The sequence below is a fragment of the Lepeophtheirus salmonis genome, chromosome 3 (genome assembly GCF_016086655.4).
Source record: "Lepeophtheirus salmonis chromosome 3, UVic_Lsal_1.4, whole genome shotgun sequence".
Taxonomy (NCBI): Eukaryota; Metazoa; Arthropoda; class Copepoda; order Siphonostomatoida; family Caligidae; genus Lepeophtheirus; species Lepeophtheirus salmonis.
The window spans coordinates 29,007,208-29,024,746 of record NC_052133.2 but is presented as its reverse complement, the minus strand read 5'-3'; the positions used below and the strand labels follow the sequence as shown (position 1 = coordinate 29,024,746).

At 33.6% G+C, this 17,539-nt stretch overlaps 4 protein-coding genes and 1 long non-coding RNA gene across 19 annotated transcripts in view; 2 read left to right on the top strand and 3 right to left on the bottom strand.

Moving 5' to 3' along the window:
* LOC121114855 (echinoderm microtubule-associated protein-like 2) overlaps positions 1-3,446 on the top strand; it is a 117,082-nt gene extending 113,636 nt beyond the window's left edge. For 12 of the 15 annotated variants that reach the window (XM_071887286.1, XM_071887285.1, XM_040708955.2 and 9 more), the window contains 8 exons: positions 100-405; positions 475-547; positions 791-1,654; positions 1,723-1,977; positions 2,205-2,255; positions 2,375-2,462; positions 2,522-2,748; positions 2,811-3,446. In XM_071887286.1, the coding sequence (XP_071743387.1) occupies positions 100-405; positions 475-547; positions 791-1,654; positions 1,723-1,977; positions 2,205-2,255; positions 2,375-2,462; positions 2,522-2,748; positions 2,811-2,942 (1,996 nt within the window). In that variant the 3' untranslated portion in view covers positions 2,943-3,446. The remainder of the gene's footprint in view (positions 1-99; positions 406-474; positions 548-790; positions 1,655-1,722; positions 1,978-2,204; positions 2,256-2,374; positions 2,463-2,521; positions 2,749-2,810) is intronic. The other 3 variants (XM_071887290.1, XM_071887283.1, XM_071887280.1) reach the window with 1 other exon arrangement.
* A 2,848-nt stretch (positions 3,447-6,294) lies between these two features.
* Positions 6,295-9,236, bottom strand: LOC121114854 (coiled-coil domain-containing protein 63). The gene is made up of 4 exons (XM_040708945.2): positions 8,812-9,236; positions 8,448-8,751; positions 7,342-7,814; positions 6,295-7,282 (listed from the first exon to the last, which is right to left on the bottom strand). Exons 1-4 carry the CDS (start codon positions 9,097-9,099, stop codon positions 6,692-6,694), a joined length of 1,656 nt encoding a protein of 551 aa, XP_040564879.1. The 5' UTR covers positions 9,100-9,236; the 3' UTR covers positions 6,295-6,691.
* A 9-nt stretch (positions 9,237-9,245) lies between these two features.
* On the bottom strand, positions 9,246-13,318 carry LOC121114852 (VWFA and cache domain-containing protein 1). Its single transcript, XM_040708943.2, has 3 exons — positions 12,858-13,318; positions 12,622-12,749; positions 9,246-12,552 (listed from the first exon to the last, which is right to left on the bottom strand). Exon 3 carries the CDS (start codon positions 11,998-12,000, stop codon positions 9,703-9,705), a length of 2,298 nt encoding a protein of 765 aa, XP_040564877.1. The 5' UTR covers positions 12,001-12,552; positions 12,622-12,749; positions 12,858-13,318; the 3' UTR covers positions 9,246-9,702.
* Positions 13,319-13,734: 416 nt separating this feature from the next.
* On the top strand, positions 13,735-14,817 carry LOC121114853 (trypsin-2). The gene has a single exon (XM_040708944.2). The coding sequence runs from the start codon at positions 13,801-13,803 to the stop codon at positions 14,611-14,613; it is 813 nt and encodes a 270-aa protein (XP_040564878.1). The 5' UTR covers positions 13,735-13,800; the 3' UTR covers positions 14,614-14,817.
* An 838-nt stretch (positions 14,818-15,655) lies between these two features.
* LOC139904855 (uncharacterized) lies at positions 15,656-16,712 on the bottom strand. Its single transcript, XR_011779104.1, has 3 exons — positions 16,641-16,712; positions 16,480-16,569; positions 15,656-15,942 (listed from the first exon to the last, which is right to left on the bottom strand). It is a non-coding gene; the product is annotated as an uncharacterized lncRNA (long non-coding RNA).
* Between the last annotated feature and the right edge of the window lie 827 nt (positions 16,713-17,539).

The following is a 17,539-nucleotide window of genomic DNA, read 5'->3' as shown; positions in this document are numbered from 1 at the left end:
ATGCACATCGAGGATGAAATCAAATTCACATAATCTATTAATATTTTATATATATACATAAAAAATTAAACTTTGTTTCCCTTATTTAAATATCTATAGAACAAAAGATGCCGTTTATAATCCTGATGAGGGATCAGTCAGCATGTATGTTCGAGGACGTCCCACTCAACTCTTTGTTCCATCTTCTTACTCAGAATACTATTCATTGTCCAAAGTCTCTCCTGCTCCACCACAAAAGTTAAAGCTAGAGTGGGTTTATGGATATCGAGGAAGGGATGCACGATCCAATTTGTATCTTCTTCCTACCGGAGAAATGATTTACTTTGTGGCGGCAGTTGTTGTGTTGTATAATTCAGAAGAACAGACACAAAGACATTATCTAGGGCACACTGAGGATGTTAAATGGTAAGACTTTTCTACATACAAAAAAATAATGTATTTCGTTCATTGCATTCATCTTTATTTGTTTTCCAGTCTTGCCGTTCATCCGAATAAATTGGTAATTGCGACGGGTCAAAGCTCTGGTCATGATCGTCGAGATGGAAGGGTAATTTGGAATTATATTATTTTTCTTTTTAAAAAAGGAACAATGCTTCCATACCCATTTTATGTATATAGATAAGGGTATTTTATATGCTTAAGTAGTTTTTTGTATTGATAATAGAAAAAGTAAGAATTGTTGACCTACTTTTTATATTAGCAAATTACATGAAATAATTAAATGCATCAACAAATATTTTTTATCATAAATACTTACTCAATAGAGAAATCATGTTTGTATTTCTTCCAGCCTCATGTCCGTGTATGGAACTCCGTTAGTATGCTAACAATTCATATCTTAGGCTTGGGAGACTTTGAAAAATCGATTTGTTGCGTCTCGTTCTCTAAAGCAGATGGGGGAAACCTCTTGCTCGCCGTTGAAGAAACATCAGACCACACCATATCCCTCTGGGATTGGCAACGAAGTGATAGAGGCAGTAAAATCACTGAAACGAAGTGCTCTAACGAAACTGTCGTCGCTGCGGAATTTCATCCATTGGAGGGTGGTTCAATTGTTACATGCGGGAAAGGACATGTCAATTTTTGGCAGTTGGATAGCACTGGCTTTACACTGAGTCGTAAAACGGGTTTATTTGATCAAAGGGATAAGCCCAAGTATGTTACGTGCTTAGCATTTAGTTACACAGGAGATTTGTTAACGGGAGACTCAAATGGAAATATTTCTGTTTGGGGACGTGGATATAATGCGGTAACCAAGGCATTGAGGAAAGTGCATAACGGTCCAATATTCAGTATTTGTGTACTTAAAGACGGTTCCATTGTCACTGGTGGTGGAAAAGATCGGCGCATAGTAGAATTTGATTCTCTCTATAGACGTACGGGAATGGAAGCTGAGCTTCCTGAACATATGGGATCCATTAGAACCATTTCCCAGGGTAAAGGATCTCAACTCCTTGTTGGATCAACTCGCAATTCAATTTTGCAAGGCACGTTTGAATTAAGTTTTCATGAAATTGTAACGGGACATGTAGATGAAATTTGGGCTCTTGCTGTTCATCCTCAACAAAGCCAATTTTTAACTGCGGATTATGAAAGTAGAATACATCTTTGGGACAGTTTATCTCATACTTCGATATGGAGTAGTGATACTGGGGTACGGACTGGTTATATATTTCCCATCCTCTTATTGACGAATTATTTCTCTTTTTTTAAATGTAATAGGAACAAGCCCAATCGGCATGCTTTTCAAATGACGGAGAGGTTCTCCTTGTTGGAATGGTTTGCGGAAAGTGGATGGTAATTGACTCTAGAACTCGGGAGGTATATGGATTATATCAAGATGGCTCTGAAGCTATACAAACAGTTCGTTTTTCACCTGATGGAAAACTTCTTGCCTTGGGATCGCGAGATAATGTAATTTATGTCTATCAGGTCTCGGACGACTATAAAAAATACAATCGCCTCGGTAGATGCATGGTAAGTACAGCTAGTTTCTATCGGTCATTATTTCGTTGTCCAGTTAAAATATTTACTAATATTATTCTAACTCAATATACAATTACCACCATTAATATATATATTTATAACTGCTAAAATGTGTATAGGTTTAAAAAAATCGCATTACCATTCGAATTCAGTCCTTTTACTTAAATTGTATACTAATAAAGTAATTCCTAACATTTCTGTTAATTTTTACTAATTAGGGGGATTCACGTAGAAGAAAGACAGCTAGTAGTGGAGCATTGAACATGTTGGTACGTTCTTTTACTTACATACCATAGCTTTATTGTTATAACATTGCCTTTAATTCAGAATAATCATGATACTAATGGAATTAATTGTTAACATTACAATAATGATCCTGTTTTTATAGGGACATTCACATTTCCTTACTCACCTTGATTGGTCCGCTGACAGCACCTACATTCAATCCAATTCTGGAGATCATGAACTTTTATACTGTGAGTCTTCAAAATGAAATCATAACCTTCATGTTTTAATAACTCATTTTGCTTTTTAGGGAATGCCAATCTCTGTCGACAAATTTCTAATCCAGGAGATATGAGAGACACAGAATGGGCGACTCAGACATGCATATTAAGTTTTAATACAATTGGTGTTTGGCCTGAAAGTATTGATGGAACAGATTTGGTTTCAGCATCCCGATCGCACAACAAGAAACTACTCGTTACAGGAGATGACGTGGGTAAAATCAAGACATTTGCGTATCCAGTTACTCAGCCAAAGGTAAAATCTTTTATCTTATAGAATTATTAATCATTTGCATAATCATTTTTTTTATTTTATAGTCCTTATGTCATGTAAATGGTGGTCACAGTTCTCAAGTGACACGGTTAGAATTTTTATCCGATGACTCGAGACTCATATCTTGTGGAGGACGTGACACAGCCATCATGCAATGGATTGTTTCATCTCATTGATATTTATATACATATTTATATATATATATAAACTATTACAATCGTTCGATAAAGTTAATTTGTATATTTCTAATGCGCTAGTCAATTACTTATTCCATTTTTTTATGTTAAATAGTATGCATTCCTGCATCAATAACTAATCTCCTTTCTTAACAATGGCTTCTATTTAACAGAAAAAAATACTTATTCAATTGAAAAGTTTATAATTCCTTAATTTCAAGACTTTTTGGTTCTCCATTTCTCTCATAAAACGACGATTTACCCCCCACTCCCGTCTCTCTATTTTTCCTTGGTTGTACTATATATTTGTCTTAAAATACATATTATTATATGCGTATGTATTTAATCATAATTTTTATTGCAAGTGACGTTTATGAACAAAAAAGTTTGAATAAGACATACTAAATCAATCTATTTTCAATTATGTAAAAGCACAAACATTATAATTAATTATCAAAATAATCATTTATGATGATCCTTGAAATATACTATCCGAATCAGAAATGATCAAATCTTTCATTCCTATCTTACTTATATATCTTCTATATTAATTTAGCAAAGTTTGTCGACGTCTCATTTTTGAGTTTGCACTTAATAACTTAATAGTTATAATAATATAATTAATTATAGTTAATAACTTCTTGAGTTAGCTGAGAAAAAACAACGCAGCAATTTGTGTATCTTGTCTTATAACTCAGCGTATCATAGTTTAAAAAATAAGAATCATGATCGACAGAAATGAGTGTTCTAGTGAAGGTACTTAGAGGCAAGATATATCAGAGAATGGATTACTTAAGTAATCAATGATCACGCTCAATCATTTGACGTAAATATACGTAAATTTTATAAACATAAATAATAATTATTGGTATTTTCTACTTTGCAAAGATATTAGATCAAATTATGCCTTATGGATAGTGATTTAACTATTTATTCAGACAAATGACTTTTTATTTTCATTGGACTACTCAACCCGTTTCTGGAGGAGATGGTGTGTGCTACTCATCACAGGAGTGTACATTCTCTAAAAGATTTCATCAAGGAGTTGACCAAGTTCGAGTCTGACTGTATAGAAACGTTCGTTTGCTATTTACGATTTATTGATAAAGTTAACCATTTTATATGTGATATATTAATAAGCAGAGAAGCCAACCTCCTTTCAGAATTATTCATAGAGGATAATTTAAAAATATTTTTAAATTATTAATGATTGATATTGCCTGAAGACACTTCATAGTGAATGTGAGATGAATCAAAGCTATGTCCAAATCTTACGAGTTTGAGTGCAAAAATTCCAAGTTAATATGCTCCTGGATTTCATAACAAATTGCCATTGGAGTCCAGTACATAAAAAGTTCTTCATACCCTCAAATCTGAATTAACCATTCCTTTTTCATTCAAGGTATCCATCTTCTTATCAATACCACTGGAATAAGATATATATCTGAGTAATTATCATGAATTAAGAACACACCTTTGATTAACGACTGTAAGGCTACAAACTACATCTATCCCCCATTGTGAATTTGCTAAAAAAGGAAGAATGTTGGTTTCGGAAGCTTCCTTGTCCTCCAAGAAACACTCTTTAGGTCCTCAAATACGGTTAAATATAGCAATTTAGGAAACTATTGTACATATTTGATATTAGGATATTAATTCTCTTACATCTACTCATATTATTAACAATTATAATTCATATCATTAATGATCTTGTAAACAAAAGCAGCTGGCCATATTATATTATATAACTTATAGATTTTTAAGATTTTATTCAGGAAGCACTTATATTTATTACCTTGACGTCATATCTGTCTGGCACGGTTAAAAAAATGATGGCTGACCTACATTCTCTATAAGTATCTTGGTTCCAGCAACATTGGAAAAACTAGTCTTTTAGAAAAAACTACCTTTAAAAATTAGAACAGGAAAAATGGCAGTTGCATGTGCTCTTTCTTCTTCTTTGTTCATGATTTATTCGATCGTCATGGTGTTAACTTCTCTCTCTGATGAAAGCATTATTTCCTATCTTTGGTGTAAATTGTTCTAAAATGCATAATATAATATAATATATGAATTTGAATATAATTACAGTTTTTTCCCAGTACTAATGTTATTTTAAATATAGAATGTAGTGTCTACGCACTCAATCCACTTGACCCTTTAATATATATCTACTCTTTTATTTACTTGATTATGTTTACCTTGCCTTACTTTTATCTTATTTTACACATGCAATTTCAGTGTGTGAATCTCCACGAGAATGTTGCCAGTCCTCGTGTCTATTATGTCTTTATATAGAATATATGACCTCTTTTGTTAAATCTTAATCAAACCTCATTCTTTCTTCCCGATGTTCTTATCTTCCTGGCCCTGGCCTGGTGACGAGTTTATTAGTGTATTCTTCTATGATTCATCTCAAGTTATACGGTAGATGCTAAAGGATTGATATACAGGGTTGATCTTATCTGTTGATACACATTTCATTATTTTCAATCTGGAATGAGATTAGTGCAAAGTCAGGGTGGAGGACAACAAGACATCTTATCTCTAAAAAGGGGGAGCTGAGACGGTTGGACAGACAAAGAATATGCTAAATTTTCTGAAGGGCAACAAAAAATAGGCCAAAGTTTCGCTCTTTTCTGTTGATTTTTTTTCTCCGTTGATACCACTGTGAATAAGCAGAACAGCCGTTATATCACAACTGAACATCTAGACAATGTCTCAGCTTCAGTGAGACATGTTTATAGAACAAAAAATCAAGCGGCCAGCACAGGGAAGTCTGCCTTCTCATTTTTGTGGAGATAAAGGGGCGGCTCGATGTAGATGCTTACATCGAACTTCAGGATAAGAAAGTGCTACTTTCGACAAGATCAAAGTTCGGGGAAACTTTATTTTCACTCGATCACGCTACTAAGACCCAGGCTTCCTGAGAGACAATTCCCTTGATTTTTGGGACCCCAACATGTGGCCATCCTCCTCTCCAGACGCAACCCCATTGGACTACTCAACGCGTATCTGGAGGAGATGGTGTGTGCTACTCATCACAGGAGTGTACATTCTCTAAAGGCTTTCATCAAGAAGGAGTTGACCAAGTTCGAGTCTGACTGTATAGTCAACGTCTCCAAGGGATTTAGGGCTCGTATTGAGGATATTATTGGAGCTGAGGGCTCACATATTGGATAAAAGTTACTATTACTATTTTCAAATGATTTTGTTAAACCTCTCGTTTTAATTTTACTCTTGAACAATTGAAAAAAATAAAATCTGTACTACTAGATAAGATCAACCCTGTATATTAATGGAAATATTATAATATATATTTTTTTAAATAAATCCTTTAGTATGTGTTTCGCTATTTTGAATGATTTTATTTAAAATAATTATAAGTTTTAAATATATGCTTAAATTGAAACATGGGCATAATTATTTATACATATAAAAAAATGAAATTTTTCAAATTGACAGAACAATGGTTGTGGATAACAAAGGGGTTGAAAAATTTGGTGCTTTACTTTAACAAATATTTTAAGAACTATACTGGGTACTCTTGCTAGTTATTATATAAAAAGACTATTTTTACATGCTATGCTTTTCGGAGACCTTTCTTCTTACTCCCACTCGAGACTCTGCTCAGATCCCCTTTAATTCCCATTTTACGAAGATTCATGTCTTCCCTCTTTTCCCTTTGGCTAATGGCTAGTGCCCTTGCCTTTAAAGCTGACATATCAAAGGGTCTACTTTCTTGATCCTCAACCAAAGCAGCTGAAGCTGTCGTTTTTTTCTCCCCCGAAACCGTCTTCTGTAAAGGAGTGAATGTTCGTCAAAAGTTTTGAGAGTTTCCTCGTTTCTTGATGAGGTACATTTGCTACTCCACTTTTTCCTATCCCACCTATTGCTTGAATTTTTCTTAGAGCGGCTTGAGAAGTACCAATGGAGCTTCTTCGACCTTTAAGGTCCATATACTGTTCGATGCCTTTTAACTCTACAACTCGTTCATAAATGATGTCCAAATACATGATGATATTATTTTCATTGATAAAGGACGTCTCCTTTTCTAGCAATGTTTGAAGGTCCTTTCCATTCATTAGACATAATATAGGAGTTGAGCGACAATCTGAAACGTTATATAAAACTTCTGCACCGAGTTTCAACTTATTTATCACAGATTCCATTAGGCTTAGTTTTGTTTCAGTTGTTTCTGCTTCATAAGTTGATGTCTTTAGTTTTTCTTCCATCATTTCAAGTTGTTCTCTTTGATGTCTTTCGCGCTCATCTCCACGACCCTTGGCCTCCTTAATATCATTTTTGAGGCGAGAAATGTTTTCTTGTAGCCCCTCCACCTAATCAATTAATAAATATATCATAGAATGTTACATGAAATCACAATGTTATCACCTACTTGATTGTTCATTTCTGTTACATAGTTGAACAGTGCAAAGTTTTGATCCTCAACTTTAATGAAATCAGCAACGATCTTATCAAGAGTTGAATCATTCCCCACAATATGTTTGATTTTATCAAAGGCTTGACGGTATTTTAATATCATCTCTGCAGATACTTCATCACCGGCAGCATTTTTCTTTCCTGACAATTCCTTCTCTTCCTCACCAGTACCACGAAGACCTCCCATGGCATTAAAAATTCGTTCATTACTCTTTTGAAACAAAAAGTCCTTCAACTTTTCGTCATGGTCCAAATTTCTTTGAAGTTCTTTTAATTCTCCTACACACTGAGCGGCATCTTTTTCATTTTTTTCTTTTAATGCAGCAATTTTAGATTGAGATTCATCTCGTTGATCAAAAGCTTGAATAGACATTTCTGTGATATCAGATACCATTTTCTTATTTGTTGAGATTCTCTTCTGGAGTTTTCCTAATGTAAATTTGAATTTTATAAAAATAATTGTTTTTAATAATTAACATTAGAGTGCTCAAAAATCAGAATTTGATGTTAAGGGTATTGCGAAATTTTTAACAGTATGAGAGATTATTCCATGCCAAAATGCAGAACTATTTAATGTATTTTGGAGGTTCCCTAATTCAGTTGAAACTTTATTTATACATATTTTGTAAACTGATTTTTAAAAGTTTTTACATCATTACCCATTATGGTAAGTCATTTGATTCCTCTAGAAACTTGACTGGTATTTTTAACCTCTAGCTATCAAATGGTTCAAGTTTTGTTCTTATTGAAGAAAAAAAAAGTTATGGGTCCCCCACAAATCAAATTTTGTATGTTCTTTTAAATATTTATGCATCGAAAGGGAAATAATAATATTTCAATTTTTACTATTATTATAATTATTATCGTCATCAATACCTAATTAATAGTCCATCCTCATATAAATAAGTTAGTTGATTTTGTCTCCACAATAGAGTGGATAGTAGTCACAAAAGAAATAAATTATGAACCCCGCTTTCAAAATTCAAAAAAGTTAATGAAACCCTTTCAAACCCACCCACCCTTATACACATATTGTATAATGTATCTTTATAAGCAAATTACCGATAAGATCATTAAAAGTGGATCTTTCCTGCACTAAATGATCGATATCTGTTCTTAGTTTGGCATTTTGGCTCAGTACAGCATTAAAGCCAACCATGACTCCATCCAACCGATTTTCAAGTAAAACAATTCTCTGACTGATATCTTTGAAAGACGAAGTCACGATACTCGGCTTTTTAATTGAGTTAGAGACGCCTTTGAGCGTTTTTCTTTGTTGAGCAATTTGTTTCTCAATTCTTCGAATTTCCTTATTTAAATCTTGAACGACAACCTTTTCCTCCATGATGGAAGTCAATAAATTTTCCTGAATTCAAATATTATATAATTAATTAAAAGATTTAAGTCGAATTTTTTCGATTTCCACCTGTTCTTCCGCTAATCGCGTTATTCTGGAAGCATTTTCATCCTCTTTTCGACAGTTGGTTTTGGATTTAATAATATTTAATACTCGAGCCCGATCATTTTTTTCTTTTTCAAAATCTGTTATGATCTTTCTTTGTCGCCGAAGAGCCTTGTTCGCCTCTTCTTCATATGCTTCTTTATCTCCTTCCATGACACGGAACTGTCTAGTGAGACGGAGATATTCTTGCTCGGCCATAAGATCCAATTCCACATCTTTTTCATCCTCATTTTTCTCTCCTTCATCACCCATACTCCCAAAAGAAGAATTATTATCATACGAAAAAGGTTATTGATTAAACATTGTCTAATTCCCTCCTCCCAACACTCTTACTCCTTCATATAATATGACATATATTTATTATACCTTCTCCAATAAAAAAAAAATCATGAACCAAGTCTTGACATAATATTATTTACTGTATTATCAGATAAGCAATTATTTCATCATTACATAAAAAAAAGAGATACAAATATTTTATAAAACGAGTCTTTCCATAATTTATATATTATATGAATTGGTAATATAAATACATATATTTTATATAAAAAATTTAATCGTACAAAAATTCAAGAAATACTTAAAATATATTTAATGCCCTATGCTTAAGTAAAAAAAACTATACTAATTGTAATTATAAGGATACGATAATTATTGCACGTTGTACAAAAAAGTATATAGTAATAAGTATTTTTATATAAATAAGTTACTTGGAGATCAGTTAAAATCTTTTTTTTTTTTTTAACATAGAATTTTTTTTTTTTTCCTATTATTTTAGCCATGGGCATCATGAATATGACAACATAATGAATGTATTTAAATATCCTATTAATAATAATGGCAGTATAGTATGGGCTATTGAGTATCGACCATATGAACTGTAGCTGCAACAATGAATTGATTAGCTCCTAAGACTGTTAGAGACTTGTCTTGAGGATGGCTGGATTCATCAGTTGGTTGTAAGAGGTTTTCATATTTATTATTTACCAGGCTAGGAGAGGATGCGATGGATGAGGAACCCATGCTGGAATGATACTGTAAACCTCGTAGACGGTTACAATGAGCAATAGATACACCAGCAATATCAGAATCGATATCACCAAATGGAGTCATGGTCGAATATCCATGATCTGAATCTGTTCCCGGAGGGGGTCGACGGTATTCTGGATTCATTCTATAAGGAGAAATGATGGCGTTAGGAGGAATTTCGATAGAAGAGAGATTAACATTGGAGTAATTGGGTCGTCTTTTCTCTTCTTCATCATCAGTTGTCTTGATAGAAGCATGATCAAAAAGGCGCCTTGTAGCCTGATCAGAATTAGAATTCAAAGATGCCGAGGAAGAAGAGCTATTTACGTAAACTCGATAGCAGTAAACAGTGACAGACAGGAATATGAAGAATCCCATAATTCCACCAGCAACAGGCCCAATAGGAGAGGATCGAAATTCATCAAAGGCATCCTGAGAAAAATATTGTTGGCCTTCACTATCAATAACTTGATAAGGACTCAATTCACCAAGTCTTCCATTAAAGCATTCATCTAAAGTTCCACAAAATGAGTCAGTGTTCATTGTAACCCAATTAGCAGGTTCGTAAGATGAGATCAGTTTTTCACGACACCATGAACAACCAAGCAATCCAAGGCAATCTTCTTCGATTGTACGACTCCCACAATCGGTAGTGAGACATTCAGGAAGATCTGATAAATAATCTAGATCTACAGGGATAGGATTTAAGGACTGAGGCTCATTTTCACAAGCAGGAAGTGATTCATTTTCATGAAAGAAACACGGATCGGTGCAAGTACAAGGACACTCACACTCCATCAATTCCAACGGTCCACATAATATACAACGATCCCCTTCAACGTCACATGGGCAAAAGTTTATAGATGATTTCTCATCACAATTGGAACTATTCACAAGCCCCAGAAAAAGATTTGATTCGGGTATTGGTGAGATTTCGAAGGGATTGCATCTTTTTCTATTCAAGGAAACGATGGGAGATGGATATGAGTGATTGAACTCATAGCGTTTTTGAATAACAGTGTCATCACTTCGAGATTTACAAATGGTCTTTCTAACAAAATTCTCGAAAGTTAATAAGTCATTGATAATTTGTGGTTCTAAATGTGTTATGTGATATTTTTTCTTGTTGTCTTTGGTATGAACTTTGATGAGTTTGGGATGCGCTATGACATAGCCTTCATGATCAAATATAAAGCAACGTATATAACTCGTCTCTTTACAGATTGGAAAAGTATTGATCAACATTTTATAAACATAACCAAGAGTTAAGTCCATGGCAACGATAGTGGATGCTTCATGATATCTTGGATGAGAGATAGCTCGACTTAAAGTTACAATGAAACCAGCACCGCCAGGATCAAGACTAGGAGATGATAGAATAACTTTATCCGGAAATTTTGATGCTTTAAGAAACCATTCTTGCATTCTAGGGTCCATATCAATGTTAGAAAATCGAATGCCAGGATATACATATAAAATTCCGGAGAGAGTTGCAACATATCTTCGGACAATATAATTGTTTAAGCCACTGTCGAAGGTTTTAGCTTTCCAGAAAGGTGTGACTTGAGTCAAAAGTAATACTTCTTGCTTGATTCCATTTCTCAAACCGGGATTATGATTTGAAATATTATTCAAATAAGCCATAAAGTCAGGTGTTTTTGGACGATTCAAAGGATCTTTAAATACTAATGGAGAGAAGTATAAAGAACCAATATCCGTATTCGCTGGACTACGAAAGTGCCTGCAAAGTTTTGTGTCCAATTTATTGTGAAATTCAAGTGTAATGTTATTAAATGAGTTAGTGTAGACATCATTGGTGTTCAACTCTGCTTGTTTTTCCACTGATTTCATTGGGCGTTTTACCAGTAGAACAATAAAAGGAGTTGTATCTACTCTCCTCCACATGAATTGAAATGATGAGACTTGAATGTTTCCCTTATACTCTTTAAATATTCTCTTCGAAACGAGGTTAATGAAATATGAATTGCTATTCAAATCTTCATTTGAGGGTTGGTACAATAGTCTCCCACTTTTTTCAAAGAGAATCAAAAAGGAATCCCTACTATGATAACTATATATCTCAGAAAATAGATAATCTCTAGATACAATCATACCCATAACCATGTCATACTCAGTTAAATGAGCAAATATAACTCCCTTTCCAATATCTGGAACTAAAATCTTAACCGAGGTCGTTTTATGACGGCGATACAAGAACCTATGTCCAATCGAACTGGAGAAATCTTCATCGTGGAGTGTTTTATAGTAATCAGCAAAGGATCTTAGGAAATTTTCAGCTCCAGCTGAGGGTTTGTACCCATAAACGTGGATGATGAGCTTTTTAGGAGAAATTTTCTCTCTAATTTCCTTGAAAATAGAGATATTAAAAGTCTGAATTCCTCTAGATAGTAGAACTAAACTGAGTGCATCCTTCACATGAGCCTTTCCTGAGGCCTGAGATATATCCGGTAGGATTGAATGAAACAATTCTGGATGAAAAGAGGAGTGTCTTTTGAAGAGTGTCCAGGCATTTGTACATTTTTTAATTCCATATAAAAAGTCTTTGTAGGGTACTAACTGTGAAAGAATATAAGTAATAAAGTTGGAAGTAAAACTCCTTGGAATTCCATTAGAGTCGATAGAGATTCCTAAATACTGAGGATCTGAATAAGTTATCTGTAAAAGAAATAAATAGATAAATGACATTATTCTTTCCTTAGGCAGGGTTTAAAGAGTCTCTTTTACCGCTAAGCGTATGGATTGGTTATTTAACTCCACGAATTCAGAGTTTCTTTGCCTCAAAAAGAGCGGCTTTATGATGAATACTATGTACCAAGGAGTTCAACGTGGCTGGAGATTCCCTCTCTGCTCCTCTGAAATAATTGAAATAAATATAAAAATTGTGAAATGACATAACCAATAGAGCGAGTATACAATGAAGTATACAATTTGTCTCATTATAATTTATATTTTATTTTTACCTCATAGAAGACTCTAATAGCTCTACACCAAGTTCATCCTCAGACAAAGTGGATTTAAAGAAATAGAAGCCAATGGAGTCAGCTGCATTCTTTATGCCCCCTCCGTCGACTCCGAAAGTCCCAAACAGAAGCAAGAAGAGAATCATTGATCACAATCTTCTGAAGCACATCGCCGAGTATTTTGGTACGATTGTTATGATTTTGATTTTCTTTTCTCTCTCTCTCTTTCTTTCTTTATTTCTCTCTCACTCTATAGCTCCTTTTTCCTTTTTCTTTGTGCTAATTTTTTCACTTTTTTTGTGAGAGCTAGAGCTAGTAGTATTGAGCTAAAAATAGAATTCCTTTATATCACAAAGAAAATCTCACTTTCTTACACTGACCCTAATCATCATATCCTTCACAATTATGCCCTATAAGACCTTGACTCAGATATTATTATCTACTTAATACGCATCCACGGAACAATGAAGTATTATGATTTATGTGTATAACAAGTTGAGGACTCTAGAAGGTACACATTATTTTCATGACCTGAATATGAAAAATAAAGGGGCTCTGAAGACATTCTTGAATTATAAATGAATTAAATTAAATTAAGGTTATAACTTTTGAGGTTATATCAAAATTGATTTTGTTAATGATGTTAAAGGAATTAACATTTATCATACCACCCCTAATTATTTATTATCGATATAATTACAACATTTTATTTTGACACATTGGAACGTCATCCGATATTAACATGAATTTTATTACAGTTTGTAATCTTCACGATTATATGATAAAACGGATTTTTTCTCCAACAGGCACAAAAATTATATATTCTTAACTAGATAAAGGATTTCAAAATTCATGCGAAGTATTCCCTCAGCATTCTATTTCCAGACTCTATCAAGAATTAGTAGAGTTTTATTAATACACCGCAAAGATCTAACCTCCCATCATGTTCGGACTTTGGCTTTTAACTGCAATTCTGTTACCGTCTATCATTGCATATGAAGGAGAGAGACTTGAAATTGATAAAATTGTGGGAGGATTCCAAACCAAACCCGGTCAGTTTCCATGGATTGTAGGACTGTGGGAAAAGAATGGGATATCTCCTTTTTGTGGAGGGAGTTTACTCAATTTTCGTTGGATCCTCACTGCTGCTCATTGCGTATATCCTGAAAATTCTGAGACGTTTCATCTTCCCATAGCTGTATTAGGAGATCACAATACGAAAGATGTGGAGGATCCTCATAAAGTCAGAACCCCAACATGTGCTGTTGAAATGCATCCTGGCTATTCAACTTCCAAGCAGGATAATGACATAGCTCTTTTACGACTCTGCAGTGATCTTCAACAGTTTACGAAAAGATATTTTGCCATTGATGTTGCAAGACCGGAACAAGAACTCCCGGATGGGACACCTCTTGTAGTTGGAGGTTGGGGTGTACTCAGATTTGGTGCAGTATCTCCCACAGATATCCTTCGAGCTGTTGTTGTAAAAACTGTCAATCATGATACATGTAACAATGCTTATGGATTTATTACGAAAGCTCATATATGTGCTGGGACGGGTAACAAAGATGCATGTCAGGGGGATTCGGGTGGACCTCTCTGGCTTTATGAAGATAAAAAACCAATACTTGTAGGTGTTGTTAGCACTGGTAGAGGTTGTGGTGAAGCTCAATTCCCGGGTGTATATACCCGTGTATCTAAATACTTCTTTTGGATCGTTGAAATAATGGGGGATGTGTTTCATCCTGGCCATTAATGATTAATTGGTTTTATTTCGGATGATGTTCGCATTGAAAGATTTTTTAAAGATGTTATTTGTGTATATATTTACACAGCCGAAGTAGCTTAGTTAGTATAGAATGAATTTTCTGTTTTACGAGGAAGTCTTAGAATTATACATATTTTTTTAAACAGTTTTTTATAGGTGTTAATGAAATTGAAATACATATTGCTCTATTGATCTCTAGTTATTATTTATTCCCAAATCCTGGTACTTAAAGAGTGTAGATATGTGTACTTACGTATGTTAAAGAAGTTTTAGGGGGTGCTCATTTCATTATCACCCGGAGATGAAGGGAATTTATAAGTAAAACTCAAGTAATGGGTATATTATTAGGTATACATTTCTGTCATTTTTTAAAGTATTTCATTTTTATAAACTTTCTCACATGGTTAAATGTTTCAACTATCGTACGACTAAATTTTATGAATTTGACATGAACCATCAATGTGATAATATATAATTTAAGAAGCTGAGAAAATGAAGTAATAATTTATGTCAAAAAGTTCAGATTACTCTGGCGCTATAAGAAATAATCTTCTGAAATCAGAAGAAAAAACTACATCAAATCAATGTTAATAGTAATATATTTGCATCAAATAAAGTTTCTTATTGCCTTCAAATCGGATTTTTTTTTGGAATCATTTAACATACAGTATACTATTTATCTTACTTTTCATTTAGCGATAGGTACTTAAGCCTCCAACAATTTTGCTTAACTAAAAATCTAGTGTAGTTTTATATGTGAATTAAAATTTGAATTTGAAATTATATAAAATGTTAATTTTTATTTGATAGTATATAAGAAAGTACGGGGAAGGGAAATTGCTCCTCATTTATTTAAAAAATCAGATTGGAAGATACTTCAATATATAAACATCGACCAATTAGTTTCAAAATGATCCAACGCTATTCTTGTAAATTGAAAATACAAAAATTGATAAAAAATGAAAGGAATCTTTTTGAGATACCTGCTCAATATAATATACATTGAATATAATATAATATTTTTCTTAGATTTACATAAAATGTATATTTAACGTTATAATTGAATTAACTAAAATATATTTCCTCATTCTTAACATAGTTGTGTACACGAGGGTTATATAAGAGAACCTTATATGTATTTTGACAACTGATATGAGTACTGTCTATGATTTAAAGACTATCAGTCGATAAATTACCAAGGTTGTGCCCTTATTGGTCCAGCAGTTCCGGTTCTTGAACTGCTAGAGTCGGAACCGACAAAGTCGAACCGAAACTGCAATATATTGCTTATGTTTCTCTGTTCTTGTGCTTTTGTTCCTATGTAGAATATAGAAAGAAAATTTAGTATATATTCTAAAAAATAAATTAGTCTTAATAAATAAGTCAATTTTCTGACTTTTTTATTGTTCAGTTGCAGCGTTTTTCAATGTTTTTTTTTTACGTCACAAGGGTGATACAGCTGTATCTTAGTTCCAAATAGCTAAGGAGATGAAATAGTGGGTTAGGGACCACGCGGTGTGAATAAAAAAGGGAAGGGGTGGGGTAGATTATGGGTCCAGGTCCGCTACTAAGCTTAACAGGGCTCTATAATATGATAACTACAATATTTCTTAAGTCAGGGTTTCCCAAACTTTGTGTATGTGTAGACTGAAAGCAATCCTCAATTGCCTCCTGCCCCCTCCCGAGCCTCCCCTCGCGGCCCCACTTTGAAAATTATTGCCTTAAGCAACTTTATTTTTCGGACACTGCGTCCCTTCTTATATCTAATATCATTCCTGGGCCCAAATTTTCTAGTGACACCCCTTGTTTTAAGTGCCTGTTACCAAACTGAGCCTGTATAAAAATAACCGATACCGAAGACCGGAATGAGAACGATAAAGTTGAACCAAGACTTGAACCGTTGAAATCAAAGAACCGAGACCAGGACCGTTAGAACCGCCGAACCTGAACCGGGAACAACCTTTTATATTACAATAAAGTCAAACAAATATCAAATATATTATGTGGAACTTTACCAAGTGATTCCGGAAATCTTTACTTTCTTGGACAAACATCTTAATTGATTTTAATTCATGAACCCTTCAACATAGATTTTGCGAGAAGACTGAGCCAAAAACAATAAATATGATAAAAGTAATACATCCTGGCCTCTATTGTATCATTATACTACCTTTTTCAATATCTTTTTGTGTTTTTTTTATTTAAGTTTATAGTATTGAAGCCTTGTGCCTGGCAAGTTTCACCGGAAGATGCTCTGTTTTTGCAGATAAATATTTATTTGCCACTACAAAATTGATACAATTAGAACATGGTACATATGTTAAAATTTCGATCTCAGGGGCATAAAAACAAGAAAGACAAGACAATGTCTGATGAAAAAGGTGTTTAAACTTGGTGATCAAGATAATCTTCCTTATATGATGCCACATGAGTTTTAGCATACGAATGTTCTAAGATTAGGATTTGTTGTTTCCCTATGAAGTTCTTCTGCGTCTCTGATTTCGTTTGTTTTTTATCTTAGAATGTTAAAAAAAAGTAGGAATTGCATTATGTATATATCCTAGCCGCCACCCTTGATGTACTCCAGGGGGACAAGGGCATATTTTTCAGATCCTGAGGAGGATTAGACAGAGGATGAGAGACGGCAACTTTAAGAAGCAGCTCCTCTCAAATAAAGAGCTAGAAGAGAAATTATTTATGTAGATACTTTATTATTCGCCAACAGACTATATTTTAGTTTTTTCTGCATATATTTATTTATTTATTATAGTAAATATTGTAAATAAATACATTTGAAATAGTTGTATAAATCGTTTATTTAAGTTAAAAGTGAATAAATATATATATAGGTTTAGTTATAGGTTTAAAGAAATTGTATATTTGAAAATGATTGCAATTAAATTGATCGGATCGT